Here is a 19,833-nt window from a genome sequence, read left to right on the forward strand (position 1 = left end):
CTTACAACCCAAAAGCTTCTCTTGTGTGTCCCATAGGATGCCAGGCACATGTTTGTGCCCAAGCACACTGCAACTCTCTCTTTTTCAATCTCTCAGCAGACTGTGAATGACTGACAGGCAGAGACTCTGGGATTCCAGCCCTGGTTCTGGCACAGAGCTCAATCAGAATGGTTGGTGGCTCATGGTTGTAATCCTGGCTACCCAGGAAATTGAGATCTGAGGATTGTGCCTCAAAGCCTGCCTGGGCAGGAAAGTTTGTTATATCCAATTAAGCATTAAAAAAAAGAATCTGTGCAATGGATTTCACAACTGTGTGGACATGTGCTCTGAGATGCAATAATGACTCCCATTCCCATGCCTGCAAAATCTTCTGGATGTCAATCCTGAGAGAAAAGAATGTCAAGGCCCTTCAGCTCATCTGGAGCCTGCAGGATCAGGAAGAGCTGACTGCAAAGTGGCTATTGATCCAAGATTCCCCTTGGACCTTTGATTTTTTTTACTCCCTCCATCTATCATCCAGCAAGAGCAGCATCCCTTGCTCATACAAATTCTCAATGTCTTGGTTAGCAGATATTTTCCACATAGGCACTGAAGCTGTTGCTCTGCTTCCAGGGATGTCAGGTACCTTTGAAGCCCACCCTCTGGCCTCCTTCCACCCAGATGTAGCCCTGAGGATAACCTGGCTTTTCTAGAGAGCTGCTGCTAGAGCAGAGGCCCATGGACTTACCCTCCATCAAAGGGGTTCTCTCCAGGGATGATGTGTGTGCTGTCTCTGCCCACGAGGAACTTGATTCGATCATAGAAGGACTGGAGATTTTGTTGGAACACAGGGGTTTGCATGTGCTGGATGATGTCCAGAGGATCTGGGGAGCCCAGGCACAGTGAATTGGAGTGACAGAGGGGCTGGAGACAACAGTCAGGGTCCATGCAGTCCACCAAACCATCTGCAGGGTGACAGAGCATATGGTTTATGTAGCCATGTTCAATTAGTCATGTTTGCCCACCACACATCCAGCCATTTCTTTGCTATTTTACACTCTGCAGTAAACTGACCTTTGCTGAACACCATGGAGATTCAGGTATTTCAGGTCTGGCCCCAGAACCATCAGTCTAATAGGTGAGATAGATTAAGTAGGGTTTTTCTCTTCCAAAGAGAGAGCAGGAACAGACCCTATGAAGGCCCTGAGGTGAGATAACACCTGACCTGAACATCTGATTAGAGCAGTAACCATGGAAACCAAAAAAGGCAGGTTTTGAGAGACACTGAGGAGGTAAAACTCTAAGACCTGGTGGCCCTCTGGCTCTGCGGGTAAGAAAGAGATGTGGGGGTGAGGACATCATTACTTTAGCATCTTTCCCAGCTGCCCTCAGATTACGTGGCTTGAGGGATAGAGCTCAGCCTTCGGAAGGTTCAGCTCTGCCTTTTGTGTTACCATTGGCCTCCAATTCTCTTTTCCACAGGAATGAATTCCAGACTGAGCTCAAATTCTGGCTTTGCTGTTTAGTAGTTGTGTGATATGGGACAACCTTCCTCACCCAGTCTGGTCACAGATCTATTCTGGTCATTTTTGTTTACCCTCAGCACTTAGTAGACATGTTTAAAACATGAAGCCAGTCACCAGTGGCTCCTACCTGTAATCTTAGCTATTCAGTAGGCTGGGAACTGAGGATTGAGGTTCAAAGCCAGCCTGGCTAGGAGAGTCAATGAGACTCTTATCTCCAATTTGCTCACCTGGAAAATTGGTCTTGCCTTCCTCACTGCAGCATTGTCCTGGTCTGTAACTTGGAGCTCTTGTCCCAGTTCCCTAGTACAACTAGCTAGCAAAGTGCCTGTCGTCTCCCACAGACAACAGGTCTACCACACACTCTCACACTGCCCCTGCCAGACATTGCTCAAACACATAATTACAGCCTAAGCAGAGGGTTATTTGCATTCTGGTATTGATGTTCACATGACAGGTTCAGCTCTGCATCCGTAACTCTGCAGAAAGGTTCCATTTTTCAATCCCAGCAAGTAGGAACGATGACCATTAAATCAGCCAGCACAATTGAAGGGCTGTGAAAAGTCATGGCTAATTTGAAATTTTATTAGCTTTTGCCTGCTCTTGTTTACCACCAAAGCAATCCCTGGAAGCTGTCTTTTACTTCCCCTCCCTTTTTAGAACTTGAGTTTGAACTTGTGGACTTTTGCTTTCCAGGCAGGTATTCTACCACTTGTGCCACAGTTGCAGTCCTATTTTGCTTTTGTTATATTTTGGTTTAGGTCAGACTGAACCACAACTCTCCTATTGATGCCTCTCTACTTCTCATATAACTAGATGGACAGGACAATACCCAGCTTTTTATTGGTTGAGATGAGTTCTTGTTAATTTTTGTCTAGGCTGGATTTGAACCTTTGTCCTCCTGATCCCTGTCTCCTGAGTAGCTAGGATTATAGATGTTAGCCACCATACTCAGTGCCTGGCATTCTCTTTTAAAACATACTGTTTTGTGGTACCTGGGAAGAACTGTGAAGGAGCCATGCCTATTCAAGAACCTTAGGCAACCTCAGTAGATGAATGGATCAAGAACATGTGATATATATATTGGAATTCTAGGCTTCCATCAAAACGAATGACACTGCCCCATTTGTTAGGAAATGGAAAGACTTGGAAAAAATTATATTAAATGAAGTAAGCCAGACTCAAAGAAACATAGGTCTCATGGTTTCCCTTATCTGCAATAACTAGTATATGTCCAGGACAAGCAGAAGAGGTCAACCGCTATGTACATATGACCAAATAACCTGATGCTAAGCGAAATGAACCCCAAGATAGGGACGCAAGAGATTTTTATCTTTCTTGATTTTTTTGTTTCTTTGTATGTTCTTCCCCCATGGTACAACCCCTTTTGTCACTGTATTTGATTCCAGTATCCTGCATCTTATATATACATTTTTCTAATTTAGGGAGGGGAAGGGAAATAACAAAATGCTGAAATAAGGATACAAGATGACTCATTGTAGCAATGAGATGTACAAGACAGTATGTTGAAAACGAACTTCACAACTTTGTGGGAGGTGGGGAAGGAGGTAGGAGAGGGGAGGGAGGAGTTGGGGAGGTGAGGAGGAAAGGTATGGCAGGGGAAAAATAAAGGAGGGGGTAACAATGTTCAATAGGAAATGGGCTCATTACCTTGCGCATGTAACTGTAACCCCTCTATACAGTATCTTTACAATAAAAAATATATATTAAGAACAACAACAACAAAAAGAACCTTGGGCAAGGTGATCCAGAATTGGTGGTGGCTATCATTAATATCTACATTAAACTCATGGTGATAGTGAATCCTAGCAAGGATTGAATCCAGACATTATGCTAAATACTTTACAAGGAACAGGTAATTGAATCCACCCACCCAATGAGGTAGCATCCATTGTTACCCTTATGTCAAAGAGAAGAAGCCAGAGGTGAAAGTAACATGGTAAAATAATTTGAATGTCACATAAACTTCACTGAGGAATCAGACACAGGATTTGAACTTAGCTCTTTCAGAAGTATAGCTAGTCCTTTAAGTGGCTTTGGAGAGATTCTTGGCAACAAGTTCTTAAATGGTGAGCATGAACATTATTTCTGTGCTATGTTCATGGCAGAATGAGCCAAGCGTAAGACAGCTTCTCTCAAGTCAAATAGCCTAAACTGGGAGAAGTAACACTGTTCTAAAAGAAATGTACTTATTACCTCACTTACATTAACTGTAACCCATCTGTATATCATCTTAACAAGAAAAAAGGCCAAATAGCCTGGATGTGGACTGAATTCTCACATGAGTGGTAGGACTGCATGCATTGCTTATATTCTCTAAACCTCAGATTCTTTATATACACATAAGGCCAGGCAAAGTAAGAGAGCTAATTCCTTAGGGTTGTGAATCTGTTTTTGTAGTTGGGTATGTACAAAGGTTCCCTTTAGCTTCTTGTAACAATCAGGCAAAGATTTTCCAAAGACCTTTTGGACTGACAATGTTTCATGCAGCCTGAGACTCAGCCTGGATGCATGTACCACAGCGAGCCTGTGCCATGGATCCTTTATTGAGGATTCCAACCTTTCAGGAGTTCTGGAACGTTCTGTTATAAGCTGTTTTTATCTAGTCTTTTCCTTAGGAATCCTATTAAGTGCTTTAAGAACTTTGTCCTATCTTTGATGTCTCTAAGTTTTTCCTCATTTTTTATCTTTTTATTTGTCCCATTCTGATTTAATTCCTCAGATTTCTATTCCACGTCACTTATTTCCCCTTCTTTTGTGTTTGATCTGCGGTTTAATTTGCCCTTCGGGTCATTAATTTAAATGACCGTACTTGAAATTTCTAGATAGTCTCTTTGGAACTTTGCAAAATTTACCAGTTTCTTTCTCACTGTACTTGGTTACATCCCTATGGTTTTATACATCATTTTATCACTTTAGTCATATAAAAACTTAGTTGTCAGAGTAAGTTCTTGGGAATGAAAATACTTGTGTACACTCCCCAAGTTCTATGATTCTGACTGTGAACTCCAGGGCAGTTCGCCTTTAACATGGAGTCTTTTCAACATGGTTGAACTATCCATCCATGGTGGCTCCTGCTTACTTCTGCCTGATACTCTAGGGGTATCCTTAGTCTGAAGCTCCTTTCCAGGTATAATTTATTAGCTTGGTGTTCAGAGCTAAGTATGGTATGTATGTAAGTTTGGATTTCAAGATCTTTGTCATGTAAGCTTCATCTCTTCCTACCTCCTCTTCGCGCTTCAACACCAGGGCAGAGTGCCTCAGAGCCTATGCCTGATTTTGAGTCCTGAGCTTTGAGGGTCCCGGTTTTCAGCAAGGCCTCCCACTGTGAATGTGCCCTGACTCTGGGACAGTATCACAGGCTCTGTGCCTGCAGATCTGGCTTTAAGTTTCATGTTGCTTCTGGGATCCAGGACTCCCATGTTCCCTTCTTGCTTCTTTGTTAAGCACTGCAAAAATATATTTTTTTTGTATGTGGAAGTCAGAAGGTCTTTGTAATTGGCCTAACTGGCCATTGTGCTGAATATAAACATCCAAGCAAAAGCTCTGAGCTTCAATTCTCCCGTCTGTCAAACTAATGATCAAACCTTGTTCACAGGGATGCCATGAGGGTTAGGTAAGGTGGGGAGGTAAAGGCCTTTGTCTGGTAAGGAGCAGCCTAAGTAAGTTACCTGGCAAGTGAGTTACTTGAAGCTCTTGGCCACATGCTCCTCTTGTATGATGGCTGTCCTGGTAACAGATGCCATGTGGCCCTTCCCAGACCCTCCCTCTGAATACATTCCAGAGTAGACCTCTCTGGACCTTTTTGGACTTAGATAACTGAACTAAAGCACGCCAGTCATAGTGGCCCACAAGAAAATAGGGTAGTGGTGCTCTCAGGACTTGCAGATGGAGTTATCATACAAACTGTGCACTAACCTAGGGACTGTGAAATTATACACTACAAACTGTGTGTTAGAACGATTAATGTCAGGCCAGGATTTCTGTCTGCTTATACTTTGCTGTGTGGATGTTTCCTAGAGATAACATTTGACAAATGTTTTTTCTTAAGCAGTGGATATGGGTAGAACTTTCCCAGTAGAGATGATCATATTTAAATATCTATTTTTAAATGAGTAGGAACCACAAAATTCTTTTCAAAGGCTGCATCTTACAAGCTCAGCTTTTGTGTAAAACCCTCTGGATGTTTTTAAATGTAGCCCAGGGTGGGCAGCGTAGTGACTATTACTGCTCCAGAATAAGGCAGGACCTTTTGCAATTCAATTTTCTTAGGCACAGATGACACATTTATAAGAGCTGTTTAAAAAAGAAAAAGGGTGTACTTTGGGGACAAAAAAAGATAAATTTTGGATTTTTTCCCCAAGATAGATGTACACTCAGGGGATTCTCTGGCTTGGCTGATTTGGAAACATTTACATTATCCAAGAACCTCCAAGTTCTCTTAATTGTCTATTACACATACTTTGGTTGACTTACAAATTGTCCATGTATCATAAATTGATGATTTTCATTAAGAGACACTCATTTATCACAGCAGGAAAAAAGTGACCAAATTAAGAAGGATTTTCTTCTGTTTCTTTCAAAGTTTCAATAAAATCCTCCTAAATCCTAACTTTTAGGAAAGAACATTATTATTATTATTATTAGCCACAGAAATTTCCTTTTACTTTAATGTTCCGAAGCTCCTGTCACTCCTTACTCTGTGAAAATGAAGAAGGGTAAAAGAATACACTACAAAGTCCATTCAGGCTTCTGGAGGCAGGGCCCAGTCCAGCAGTGCCACACTAAGGCTGGCCTCAGACGGCCTCAGATGGAGAGTAGAAAGCAAGGCGTAGGGAAAGGAAAAGGACATGGTCAGAATCAAAGGAAGGATCAGGATGCAAAGAAAAAGCTCAGGTCTCTGGGATGCTGAAGGAAACATTCTAAAGTGGTTCATGTACTGTAGATCCTGACAGGCCATGGATGTTAAAACGCAGCTGGTGCCTAGAACTCAGGCTTCTGTTCCACTCACATTCCCACCGCTGGTGACCAGGCCATTTCATCTCATATTGTTCCTCAGGGTGTACCCCACAGATGAGTATCCATTGACCTGGAGACTGAGTTGGAGATTGGGGGAGGGGTGATTCTAGGCAGGAAGCAAGTTAGGGGAGGGGAGATTCCAGGTGGGACGACCAAAGATCCAGTCTTCCTAGGCTGTCACCCTAGCAACTCAGCTAACTTTCTCTTCTTTACAAATGAAGACACTGGCTTAAGGACACCTGTTAAATAATTTATGAAGTATAAGAGCAACAAATTCAGGCCTTTATCATTTTCTATCCCCAGTTGTTAGGCCTAATCCACAGCCTATTCACTCTTACCATGAGTGCTTTGAATATTCTGGTTCCCCAGCCCCTCCCAAAGGGCAGGAGTTGGCTTGTAAATTTCTATATCTCAAAGGCACAGCATAGTGCTTTACACACTGTAAGCATCATGTTTGTTGAATGAATGAACCGGCACATAGATGATTATGAGAGGCTCCTACGTACAACAGCTCAATCAATTTGGCAGGGTCCATGGAGCAGGGACTGTGATGGAAGCCATTCCCTGCAGGAAGGAGCCTGTTATATTCATCCAGTATCCAGTATGTGGCCAGCGGGCTCTGTGCTAAGCGCTGGACATGGAGGATATAAAAGAGCCTTGCTCCAAAGAACTCAGTATAGTAATCAAACAGAGGCAAAGAGTTCTGGGAAACAAGGAAGCCCAAAGTATTGTAGGATCCCCAAGGTGGAGATTCAACTTAGGCCAGGTAGGATATTTCCTGGAAGAGAAAATACTTCAATGTAGACTAGGATGGAGGCGGATAAGCCACCAGTAAACGCTGTGCTATGTTGTCTGCATGATTCTTTAAATGGATGTTCGCATGGCAGGGTATAACAAGCCCATCCGTCTCTCCACAGGCTTACCTCTTCCCAGGCTTGACAGCTCATCAGCCAACCTCATCTCACTGCTGTCTATAGTCTGACCACAGAACTGGCTGTGAGCAGCATCTGGGAGGCTCTGGGGAAGGAGGGTGGGTGGAATGCGTCTCCTCTTTATGTATACATCTGAGGGAAGTTTTTGTCATTTGGCATAATAAATTCTGTGCCTTCTTTCAAAAGGCTTGAAAAAAAATCTTTATCTGCTCTTTGGAACACAAGCTTTTTAAAGGTCAATTTTTCATCTCTTATCATGAGAAGTGTGGTTTAGAGATAGTCTGAAGGGTGACCAAATTCTAGGGCTTTATGTGAACTCGATTCCTGCCATGGGAGATGGGGAGGACACAGGGCTTTGTTCTCAGTTTTCTTGAAATTTCTCCTTCCAGGCAGCATCTATCAATTGTGTATTGCCACCCACGATTGTCTTTTATGGGGCCCAGAGCATCTGAAGAGATTATCCTACCTTGAAGCTGCTTAAAGATCCTTTATCAAAAAAGGTCCGGCTGTTTAAATTCCAGTGGAGTTTTTATTCTGTCCTTCCTCTTTTAAAACACAGGTTCCCGCTATTCCTAGCTCTCCCACTGGTCCACTGTGTAACTTTGGGCGAGGCATTTCGGTTCACTGAAAGTTGGTAGCTTTGCTGCATGAAAACATACCTGCCTGCAAGTTGGTGAGGATGGCTCTTTAAATGATGACTATTATTTTCCTTTATGTGTATTTGTATTTTTTTATTGTTATAGGGGTGGACATGTAACAGCTTAGGATATCGATATAAATAAAGAAAATGAAAAAGGTAAAAAAAATCCAGTATTGGAAGGAGAAATACATCCCAATGATCTTATAGGAATCAAAGTAAGATGCTATACAGAGCATAATTCCACTTTTAAGAAATAATTATCTATAATAAGTTAAAGAAATGTATATATTACAGTGTTGGGGACTGAACCCAGGGCCTCATGTTTATGGATATTTTTTGGGGGGGTCGTGGGGCTTGAACTCTGGGCTTGGGCACTGTGCCTGTGCTCTTTAGTTCAAGGCGAGCGCTCTACCCCTTGAGTCACAGCACCACTTCCATGTTTATATAAGATCCTCCATTTGAGTTATGTTCCCAAGCCTTTTGGTTTTTAGTATCTTTTTTAGATAGGGTTTTGTGCTTTTGTCTGGGCTGCCCTTAGACCAAGTATCTGGGACTACAATTTTGTGCTATCATGCCTGACATACAAATATGTCTTTTCATAATGAGCATTACAGATTGTGATTGCAGGTAGAAAGAACCAGGAAGAGAACAGCCATTTGCAGGTAAAGAAATTAGTGTTAGAGAAGCTGCATAATTTAGCCAAGGTCACGGATTCAGCAAATAGAGGATTTAGAATACAAATCCAGAAGATGTGATTACAGACCCTATATCTACTTTCTTCTAGTACTAGAGCTTAACTTCTGAGCACACCTTCTTTTTCATTCACATCTGACACTCTGACACTTGAACAACACCTCTATTTATAGCTTTTGGCTGATTACTGAAGAGTCTCTCAAATTGGTCTGCCTAGGCTAGCTCCAAACCTTGATTCTTAGATCTCAGCCTCCTCAGCAGCTAGGATTATTGGCATGAGCATTGGTGCCTGTCACCAGAACCTATATTTTACATTTTTTTTGCTATGTTGCCTCTTAGGCACTTTAAACACATGACCTATAATCCTCAAAGCATCCCTGTAAGGAGGGCATTATTATCTTTAAGTTTATAGTCACAGCATATTTAGACTATAGTTTCATCATCTTTGAAATAGGCAAGAATGAACATGCTCATAGGATAGGTCAATGCACATCAAAAGAGAAGATAAGTGTGACGACATTCATAAAGGGTTTCACGCAGGATATGATATAAATAGCTCACATTTGAAAACTGAGGTACACAAAGGATTCATATTGGGTGGGCGAGTCAGGGCCCCTCAGTCTAACTTGCTGGTGGCTCTTAGCACCCAGTTCCCTGGGGTAAAAGGTGGAGGTAATTAGATGGATGGGGTAGCCTCAATAGGGAACAAGAGACGGATGTCACCAAGTACATTCTAGGTCTGCTTTCTGTTTCTAAATCTGGGCAATAGCCATACATGAAAACAAAACCAAAAACAAAAACCATGAAGCTACTCCCAACTCAGCTATATTGCACGACTTTTTTTTTTCCTATCACAGTTTAAAAACACTGCCACAGCATTTTCAATGAACCTTGAAATTCAAATTTAATTTAAAAAGGGTTGCTTTAAGTCTACCAAGTAGGAAAAGAAGAGAAAATGAGAGTTGTCAGAGATATCAGATAATTTCAGAGCCTTGGTGGTTTGCGGTAGGGTCTTGCATCTGTGGTCTGGGCACAGGGAAAATCCTTAATGTGGCCAGGTCTCACACAGATTGCCCTTGGCAGATAACCACCTGGGCAGAATATAATGCAAACCAGTTGCCTCATTATGAGAAAACAGTATGGGTCCACAATAGTTCCACAGTCCTCATATGTCATTGGGTGGATACACAATTGAACTGCAAATTGTTGATTGACACTTAAGTGATTGTTGTACTCTGGTACTGTTCCTCTATGGTACTGCTTTCTATAAACTACCTAACTGAGTGCCCAGTATGTTTCGAGGAGGAAGAGAGGGCACTAGGAAAAGATGAGTCCTTTAGATTCACAAGGCCACATGCAATGGCTTAAGCATCTGAGGTCCTAGTGTGGGCCCAGCTAATGTCTTTCTGGATGACTAGGAGGTACAGGGTGTGACTTCCCCTCTGTGGATACCAGGTTCCCTGTCTGCAAAATGCTGGAGAGGAGAAGAAAGGATTTAAAGTCAATTTCCCTGATGGCCTTTCCCAGATTATTACTCAATATTAAACTCTGCTAATTCCTTCTCCAAGCCCCTAACTCATTTCAACCATGAACAACTATTTAGCAGTGGTCCACTAACTCTATTCCCCTCCACCCTCAAGTATTTATCTGGGACAATGTTCTACCTCCTGTCATGGGTGAAATAAAGGAGCTTATTTCATTCTGCCTCTATTAGATTCAGTTATTTGGATGACAGTATCTTCTGAATGGCTGTGGGATTCCTGAGGTACCACATTTGCTGGTCCTCACATACCCTGAGAAAGCCCCATTGTGCCTTCTTGGGAGCAGGAGCCCCACACACGTGTGCTTGGCAGCACTGCAAATAGCTCAATGCTAAGTATGGCCTATGTGTGTGCTCCTGAAAAACTTTCCCTGCTTCTCCCTTCACTAAAACCTGCTACTGGGTAGGCAAGGCTCAGAGTGAGAAAGAGGCCAGTGAGAAAAAGCTCTGTCCATTTCTGGTACTATCAGTGATTTCATTTATGCCACCATGCAAAGTAGGCATCCTCTGCACCTCCATTGGAGGAGACCACTAATGATGGAGGCCCCCAAAATGAAGTATTTCCTCCATTTTATGGATGAAAATCCAAGACCAAAGACTTGACAATCTGTCTTCCTCAGATGGTTGTGATGACTAATGGTTGGTCTTGGCTGGTCTGGATGTACAGGGGACAAGGATCATATTACTATTCCCAAGAGTTTACCCAGGCAGCTGATAGTGTCAGTGGAATGAGTGGATTCTCTTTTAGCAGAGCAGCAAGACCACTGTATTGCAATCCTACCCTGTTCCTCTTTCCTTCTAGATTATGAACTTCTCAAGGTCAAAGACTGTATCTTATGTATCTTTGAAGCCCTACCATGCAGCACAGGGACCTATGTTGTGAAGACACGCAGTTGCATTCATTGAGTGAGTAAATAAACTCATATCACAATGCTTTTGTGTAGCTTTGCTAAAAATGATCTAAAAATGTACGAAGTATATGCCCTCATAATTGGGGATTTTTTTTTGCTTGTTCTGATTTTCTGCTTCCTGCTGGCTCATGTCTCTGAGCAGTTAGAGAAGACTTCATTCTCCTGAGCTCTAATTAGTCCCATTTCCAAGGACCAAGCAACGGGTTTTGAGCCTCTGTGTATAAACACTGGCGAATTCCAGTACTTGGGGCAAAGGGTAGAGTGGGGTGGGTGGGGGAATGGTGTCTAGCTCTACAGCATGGCAAACAGGACTTATACTGGTACTGCATTTTGGGGTGAGAAATGAACCAGTCTGTTCTATCACCCAATCTTGCATGTGTAGTGCAGGGGAGTGTGATCTCTTTCCATATGTTCCAACAACATTCTTTTTGCTGCCCAGATGTTCAACAGCTGTTTGAAAGCTTTGACCAAGTTCTGGACTTTTGAGGAGGGAATGACTTTATGATGAGCTCCTCTCCTTTCTATGACATGCACGCTACGGTCCGTCATTAGATTTGCATCCACACTGGCCAAGTGAAGGGGGAGGCTGAGGAAGGCATGTAGGTATTGCAGGCTGACATCTCTTTAACCTTGCCTAAAGATGGGGTTGCTTGGTGCCCTGCTTGGCTTTCGCCCCACCTTTCCCTATGATGATCTCTCTAAACATAAAGCCCTTTCTGTTCCAGAAAGCTCCTTTCTAGTCAAGTATCACCTTTCTGATGAATGCATTTCTACTCCCACAGCAACCAACATATAACCCTGTAACAGCACTCAACACAGTCCATTAGCACTCAACTTAGCATCTTTCTCCCTCATTTAAGTTCCTGGAGGGCAGAGGCAGGGTGTCTTCATGTCTGCACCTGGCAGATGGCTTGGCCTTGGTCCCATAATGGAATTTCTTGATATTTATGTGACACAGAATTAATAAACTCTCCAAGTTTCAGATTGGTTAAAGGACATTCCAACACTGTGAGATCTCACAGAGAACATGTATTTACCATCTCTGTCTATCCAACAAGCCCGACCCACAGTCTCTTTGTTGACAATTACTTCCCTGGGCCCATGGTGGGGGATATCAGCCCTGGCCCCCTAAGATTCAGGCTGCAGGTGGAAGGAGTACAGGGTGGCCCAGACAAAGACCATTGGTCTGAAATAGTCATTTAGGTTGCCAGAGCCAACTCATGACATGTGAGCCGGAGCAACCACAATATTACATACTTGGTGTTTCAATTCTTAAGGAATGTCGAGCACTTAGAAGAACTTTAGGTAGGAAGTTTCCAAAGGTTGGGAGGCTGAATTTCTGGCTTGGGTTGATTCCCTACAATGTATAGTATGTGGGAAGTTTATTGGTATAAGTCAAAAGGTGCTATGCTAGGACTGGGCAACTGTTTGGTCAACATTAGAAAGAAAGGGTTAACTGTTTTGATTTAAAAATTATCCCTATGATTTAATTTTACTACTAACCCTGTGAGATTGGTAAAAATCAGCTATTTTCCATGCATCAGAAAAAGGAGTGGTAATTCCATGAAGATTACAAGGAGTAGAATGGTCTTCAAGGTCTAACTGCTTCATTTTATAAATAGGCTGAGAGAGAGGTCCTGATGAGACAGTAAATAGCTTGCTTAAGCATAGACACGAGTCAAAGTCAGAGCTGGAATTAGGTTTCACGTCCTTTCACTCTCAGATAATGAATGTTCCACAAGACTAACCCCTCCATCCTTGGGTTTTCACTGCCTAGCACTTGAAAAAAAAAAGCAAAAGCAAATACTAAGACAAACCCATAAGGACAGAGGTATGGACGTAAACCACCCCTTAGTGTGGTTAGGAAGGGTTATCATGGGAATCAAAGAGGCTTTGACCACAGGAGCTTACCCTCCCAGCAACTTGGGATGCAGAGTTAGATGGCCTCTTCTCTACCTCCAGGGAGGTAGAACGCATTGCTATCCAGTCAACTCATTGTACAGTAGAGTTATTTGAAGACTCTTCTTTAGTATTTCTTCTCTCTGCAACGGCTGCTAGATACCAATTGGTTCCATTTATACTTGTGATTTTTAATGAATCCAAATGGGACGACAAGGGACATGCACTCACTCCTTCGGCCGTGTGTGTATTTTTCTGCTTGTCCCTTTGTCTCCTAACTGGACAACTGGTGCTGATGGCCTTTAACTCAGTAATACTCACCCTCCCTTTCCTTTTCCCCTTGCACAGCCCCCTCCCCCAGAGCTGCCCAGGACCCATGGTGCCTGAGGCCTACCTCCATCGTTGTCTTTGCTGTCTCCACATGCGGTTTCCATGGACGTGTCACAGCCAGCTCCTCTCCAGCCCAGCTGGCAGACACATTGCCAGCCATTCAGGCCCAAGGTACATCTGCCATTACCATTGCACAGCCCAGGGCAACCCTCTGTAAGACAAAGTACACAAGAGTCAAGTACGCAAGGTCTGACTGCCCTCCACCAACTGCCATTGTGTGCATTCACTCTCTACCTGGCAGCAAACATGACACTTCCCCATCCACCAGCACACAGATGCCACAGCAGCCCAAGGAGGCAGGAATCATGAGGCATTATCACTACACAGAGAAGACAACCAAGACTCGGAGAGGGGAAGGACTTGCTAAGATTGCAGTTAGAAGTGGCAGGGACAGGTCTAAAACGAATACCTTCTTCATCTCCAATCCTCCCTTTCATAGGTGATGGGAATGCTGAGATGCAGTCAGTGTTTGACTGAACCTGCAGGGAGTTCTGCCTGATCCTTGTCCCTGGAAGCTGTCTAGAGAAAGCCAATGTCTCTCTTTCTCTCCCCCTCCTTCTCCTTCTGCTGTCCCTCAGCACTTATGAACATTGATCTAAAGGGCTCTGCTTTTCTCACCTCTTGTTACTAGGTCAGTTATATTGGGCCAAAGGCTTTTCAGTTTTTCAATAATGTCTTCACTTTGAGGAAGAGGGTTCAGATCTTTTTCTTACTATCATGTCTACAATACACTGTGAAGAGGGCTTTGTACCCAGAGGAGCTCAAGGACTGTCATGAGAGAGAGAGAGAAACTCATGCTGAGTGTAAATGTGGGTAGAACAGCCACTTGGCTCACATTTTGTTCCACTGTGAGTCTATTCACCTGCCTGTCACTTGTGAAGTACCTTCTTGGAGCTATCACTGGAGATATCGAGGTGAGTAGTACCTAGCTCTTATTCTTGAGAAGCAGACTGTCTGTCCAAGGACACAAATCTGTATTATAAAATTCACTATGAAGTACCCTGAGGGCAACACAAAAAACATGGTGGGGCTCAGTCAGAGGTATGGCCATCTGGGATGGTACAGATGGTTTAACCAAGACAGGTTGGGTGATATTTAGGCTCATTGATTCTGCTCTCCCCTATGACAAGGTGGGGAGGTTTTCTTTTAGTTCAAATAGGTTTACAGGTTTCTGATAACAACTTTTTTCAAGCCCCCGCCCGCCCCCCCCCACTGACCCCCCACCCTGCCCGGTCCAGAAATCTATGTCTGAGAATATGTTAGATTTCACTCTTTGCTTGAACTTCTATTTTGTCACTTGGATTTCACTCAAGTCTTCAACAAAACTTCCAACACTCTTATCTGAAGAACTACTAAACTATGCCTGTCTCTTTTATGCTTTCCTTCTGCTCTCTCCCCGAGTGGACTCAGGAAAAGGTATGAGTGTAAAAACACTCTATCTGCTAGAAAGCTCAATTTGCTTCAGTGTTATGAGCAATAAATTGTGCAACTATGGTTGAAAACTAGATATTCTACCATGATAGAGGTGAAAGGTGACTCATAATTCTTTTGTTGTTGTTGTTATGGCAGTCTTTTTTTTTTTAGGGTTTGAACTCAGGGTCTTGCACTTTCAAGGTTGACACTCTACCAGCTGAGCCATAATCTCAGCCCTTTTTGCTTTCAGTTATATTTTAAATAGGGTCTTGAATTTATGTGTGGGCTGTCTGGATAGTGGTCCTCCTATTTATGCTTCCTGTGGAGCTTAACAAACTTCTTTCCTGGGGTGGCCTTGAGCTGTAATTCTCTCCATCACTACATCCCAAGTAGTTAGGAGTACAAGCATAAGCTACCACACCTGGCATTATGATTCTTAAATAGGACAACAAATGTGAAAGTTTCTAGAATTAGACCTGGGGCAAGGTAGGCACTCACTGTGCAGCTGATCAATAACAACCGAAAAGTTTAGTGCTTTAAAGTCTTTAGCTCGTTGGCTGCTACTCAATGGAGAAAGGGGAAAAAATAGTTCTACATGGCAACCAGTCAGTTAGGCTGGTCACTATGTTTGGGTCAGAAGCTAGAGGGCTCATAAATGCAAACCTTAATGAAGAGAGGCAAAAACCCATTGACATGATCCTGAGGGTTGGCATGGGGTTGGCATGCAGTGTGGTAGGCACTGGTTTCACAGGCAGAGTCAAGAAGTCCAGCCAGGCCCATCAGTTCATGCTTCTCTGGAACACTGCTCTTCTAGATCTGGGAACATGGACTAGTGGACCCAGCATTTACTTAGAATACTGTCCTTCTGACAACAATTATCCTGCATATACTTAAGTGATTGCTTATGCAACTAGTTAAATTGTTTGACTCCCTCCATTAGAATGCAAAGTCCAGAAAAGAAACTTGGGCCCTAAGCCATTCATTGCCTGCACCTAGTGGTCACTTGTTGAACTATACCAATTGATAAAGCAGGAGAATAAGGTTCTGGTACCTCCTGCCTGATTGGTAAGTTGGGAAAAGCTTCCCTTAGGCTCAGTGTCCTAGTTTATAATGCAAGTGTCTAGATATAGATGATCTATTAGGTCCTTCTAACACAACTAAAGAAAAGGTCAAATAAATAAGATTGAATGAACCTGTTCTTAAATTCAACCGTCTTTACTCAGCATCTACTAGATGCTAGATCTTGTGTCCATTTGTAGGTAGAAGGGGATATATATCTCTGGTACTCAAAAATTCTATGTTCTGCTTTTCTTTTTTCTTTTCTTTTCTTTCTTTCTTTCTTTTTTTTTTTTTTTGCTGGCTTGAACTCTGGGCCTGGGTGCTCTTCAGCTCAAGGCTAGCGCTCTACCACTTGAGCCACAGCATCACTTCTGGCTTTTTCTGTTTATGTGGTGGTAAGGAATTAAACTCAGGGCCTAATGCATGCAAAGCCAGCACTCTACCACTGAGCCACCTTTCTAGCCCTGTTCAGCTTTTCTATATCCTACTTTGTTCCAGGAAGGATTTAAACTGGGTCTTAGTGTCTTGATTTTGTTTGTCTCTCTGTCTCTGTCGTCTATGTCTCCATTTTTAGGTTTTCCTTTCTTGCTTTATGAGACATAGTCTTGCTATGTAGCCCAAGCTAGCCTCAAACTCACCGTCTTTCTGCCTCATCTACCAAGTGAGAGAAAGGATTACAGGTGTGCATCACCATAGCTGTCTGGGTTTATCCTCTTCAACAATTCTTATAGTCAACTTTGGGAAGTGATATCCTAAGAGGCCCTCAAAGGGAAGCTTCTCTAGTCAAGCAAGTTTGGAAAACATGGCATCCTATATTCTTGACACACTGATGCCATGTTTTCCAAACTGGCTTTCTTTAGTAAGCTGCTCATTTGATTATTGGAGCAGTTCCCAAGTTGATCTCAGGATTCTTCCTCCTGTAACCCTGTAATACCCTATTCTATAACAGCCCCTTTGGAATACGTGCTCTGTAAGGCTCTCTGGATACCTACTGTACACATTCTGTGATGCTGACAGAATGTGGGCTGGTATCTCCAGAGGCTGGTTCCCTCAGAAAAAGGAAGCTCTTAACAGGGAATCACGGGGAGTCTTTATTCACAGTCAATTTCTTCAAATGGACCAAGCTCTACCTTCAGGACCTGCCCTGTCTCATTGGTTTCCAGGGACCTCAGAGTACCTGTGGATGGAATGAAGCTCCCTCTCTGTCACATTCCTATTAGCCAGCTTCCTCTAGGTGACTTGCTTTCTAAAAGCCACATGTCCATCCTTCCCCATGGCGGAAGCTCATTAATTCCACAAACCCTGAAACTCATCAATAATTCAGAAAACCCAAGTGACATTAACAATCCCCTCTGGAAGGACTCACACCAGGCATTTGCTAGAGCCCAAATAATATCATTTTATAGTTAGAGAAGGGCTCAACTTTTCAAAAGAAAGGATGCCCTTTAAATGACAAGGGACCACTTCATCTCCAGTGTCTCATTCCAGCCTATGAAGAAGCTTTCTTGCAGCTGGCTGGCACCAGGTGTGAGTAGGAGACTTTCAGATCCTAGGAAGTATTGTACTATGGGGCCTGTGCAATATACCTACCCCAAATCAAAAGCCTGCTCTCTCCATTCCTTCTTTTTCCCCTCATGTACATTTTCACCTCCACACTCACTTCCCCATACAAGGTCACCATATTTTCTTACCTTGGTGACAGCAATAGTCTACTACTTGGCCTTCATGTCCCCAGTGTTCCCCCTCAAGTCTTCCTTTCCCAAAATGGCCAGCTGGATCCTTCCAAATCACAGGTGTGCCACCCTACTTAAAAATGCTTCAGTAGCTCTCTTGTATCTCAGGTAAAATTCTACAAACTATAAGGCTCCTGCCTAATTTGGGGGTCTTCTTCCTAAGTGGTCCCTCAATTTTGTCAAATCAAGAGCCCTCGTCATACTTTGCTGGAGTTGTTTTAGTGTCCTCTCGGCTAGACTACTACAGGCTCAGAGAGTAGGGACATTTCTGTCTTGTAATATCCACAATGCTTGGCATCTATGAGTGTAGTATGTTGGTTGAGCGACTATTGTTAACTTAGTGTTTCCCAGTACACATGGAAAGAGAGAAGAAAAGTTGGCTTTGCTCTGAACTGCAAAATATACACTCTCCTCTGCCAAATTCCAGAGTTTGTACAGTACAGGTCACTGAACTCCTGAAGAATTAGTTCCAGATATACCAGAACATCAGCTTGATAGGGGCATGGCTCAAACTTAGATGTTTGCTAAGAAACACATCTTTTAGAGCAAGTTCTGATTCACTGACCTAATCCTAAAGGTCTAGTGATGACATTTTCTGAATTGAAGATCAGAATAAGTGGTTTGAGAGACACAATGTGGGTTACTTCCCAGGGAGAGTGCCAGTTTAGAAGATGTGATTTGGAAAAAAAATTATGCAAACTCATAGGACATGATTGGCGACTTAGGATGATAGAAAGTAGAAGGTTGGAAACATACACTGGGCCAAGACATCCAAAGCCCTGGCTCAACTACTTTCTACAAGTGTGACTCAGGAGGAGTCATTCAATGTCTTGAATTTCAATTTTCTTCTTCAATTAAAAAGGTATAGCTATATCTCCTTCCTTAAAAAAATCATAGGACTCAGGACTAATGGATGTAAAAGAACTTTACATACTAGGAAAAACTTCCATCAATTAATTCTCTTATGAAGTTTAGTCTATCCTGAGGATGATAATGTGTAAAATGCTTATTTTTAGAAAGGCTCAGAGGTATTGCCTCTGCCTGCTCAAGTGACTTTATTCTCTATTGAGGGCAGCCTGTGAAACTCAAGGAACCTTCCTTGTCTTTCTCCTTGTCTCCTACTTGATGCATTCTAGCAACACTTTCATTGTATTTGATAAAGTCATCACCAGCTAAAAGCATTTCGTCAGTTACCAGTATCCCAAACCTTTTCCATAAGTTTTTAAACCACAGTTGTGATCTCTTATTAAAAACCAATTTAGCCTTTTCCATTACAATTTTCAGCAATTAATCTGGCTAATGAAGTCTTTCTCCAAATTAAGGGTGAGAAGAAGAATAGGATGATAAAAAAGCATAACTCCAATTAATGGAGCATCGTGTACTAAGCAGTTGATATTAATCACGAGTTGTCATCCTCAGGCTGCCCCTGTGAGCTCAACTGGCTTTCTAGATCTTTTTCTAGATGGAGACTCTGAAAGTAAAATGACTGGCCCAAAGTCAGCTGGTGTGTCAACTGTGGATGCTGGGGTTCAAAACCTGGCAGCCTCATCCTAGCATATATGTTCCTAACCACAGGGCAGGTGGATTATGCCAGGCTGGACAACTGAAAGATGACTATGGCATGCTATTTCTCCCCAGTGAGCTCTGAGTCATTTAAAAGTACACATATCTGATCATCCTGAGACTTAGTTTGAGAGCCATGAGGGCCTTTTTGGAAAACTAGGCATTACTTAATTCACATTGCAAGTTCAATTCAAATGTTTCGAATGTGATGAATCAGTTTGTCTTTGGGGAATTCTCTCCAAAGATACAACTTACCAAAACCAGGCCTTCTCTGAAAAGAAAAACAAGTAATGAACAAATAGACCATCTACTTCCCTGGGGCCAGTCTGTTTTCTCTTTGTCTCCAGAACTGGGCAACTGTCCCTAGTGTACCCATGGTAGGGGGCTGGAGAGTGGGGTCCACATGTAGCTGCTGGATGAAGGAACACAACAGTAATACAATGTAGGCCTTGAGATTTCTTAACTTGCTCTTGGGTCTCTTCCTCTCTCAGAACACCGGTCTTGGTTCCCAGCATTTT

At 42.8% G+C, this 19,833-nt stretch overlaps 1 protein-coding gene across 3 annotated transcripts in view; it reads right to left on the bottom strand.

Moving 5' to 3' along the window:
- Tenm4 (teneurin transmembrane protein 4) overlaps positions 1-19,833 on the bottom strand; it is a 420,724-nt gene that overhangs the window by 88,684 nt on the left and 312,207 nt on the right. For all 3 annotated transcript variants that reach the window (XM_013014004.1, XM_013014006.1, XM_013014005.1), the window contains 2 exons: positions 13,552-13,698; positions 728-944 (listed from right to left, as the gene is read on the bottom strand). In XM_013014004.1, coding sequence (XP_012869458.1) covers positions 728-944; positions 13,552-13,698 — 364 coding nt within the window. The remainder of the gene's footprint in view (positions 1-727; positions 945-13,551; positions 13,699-19,833) is intronic.

This window comes from Dipodomys ordii, unplaced genomic scaffold (assembly GCF_000151885.1).
Source record: "Dipodomys ordii isolate 6190 unplaced genomic scaffold, Dord_2.0 Scaffold22, whole genome shotgun sequence".
In the NCBI taxonomy this organism is placed as follows: Eukaryota; Metazoa; Chordata; class Mammalia; order Rodentia; family Heteromyidae; genus Dipodomys; species Dipodomys ordii.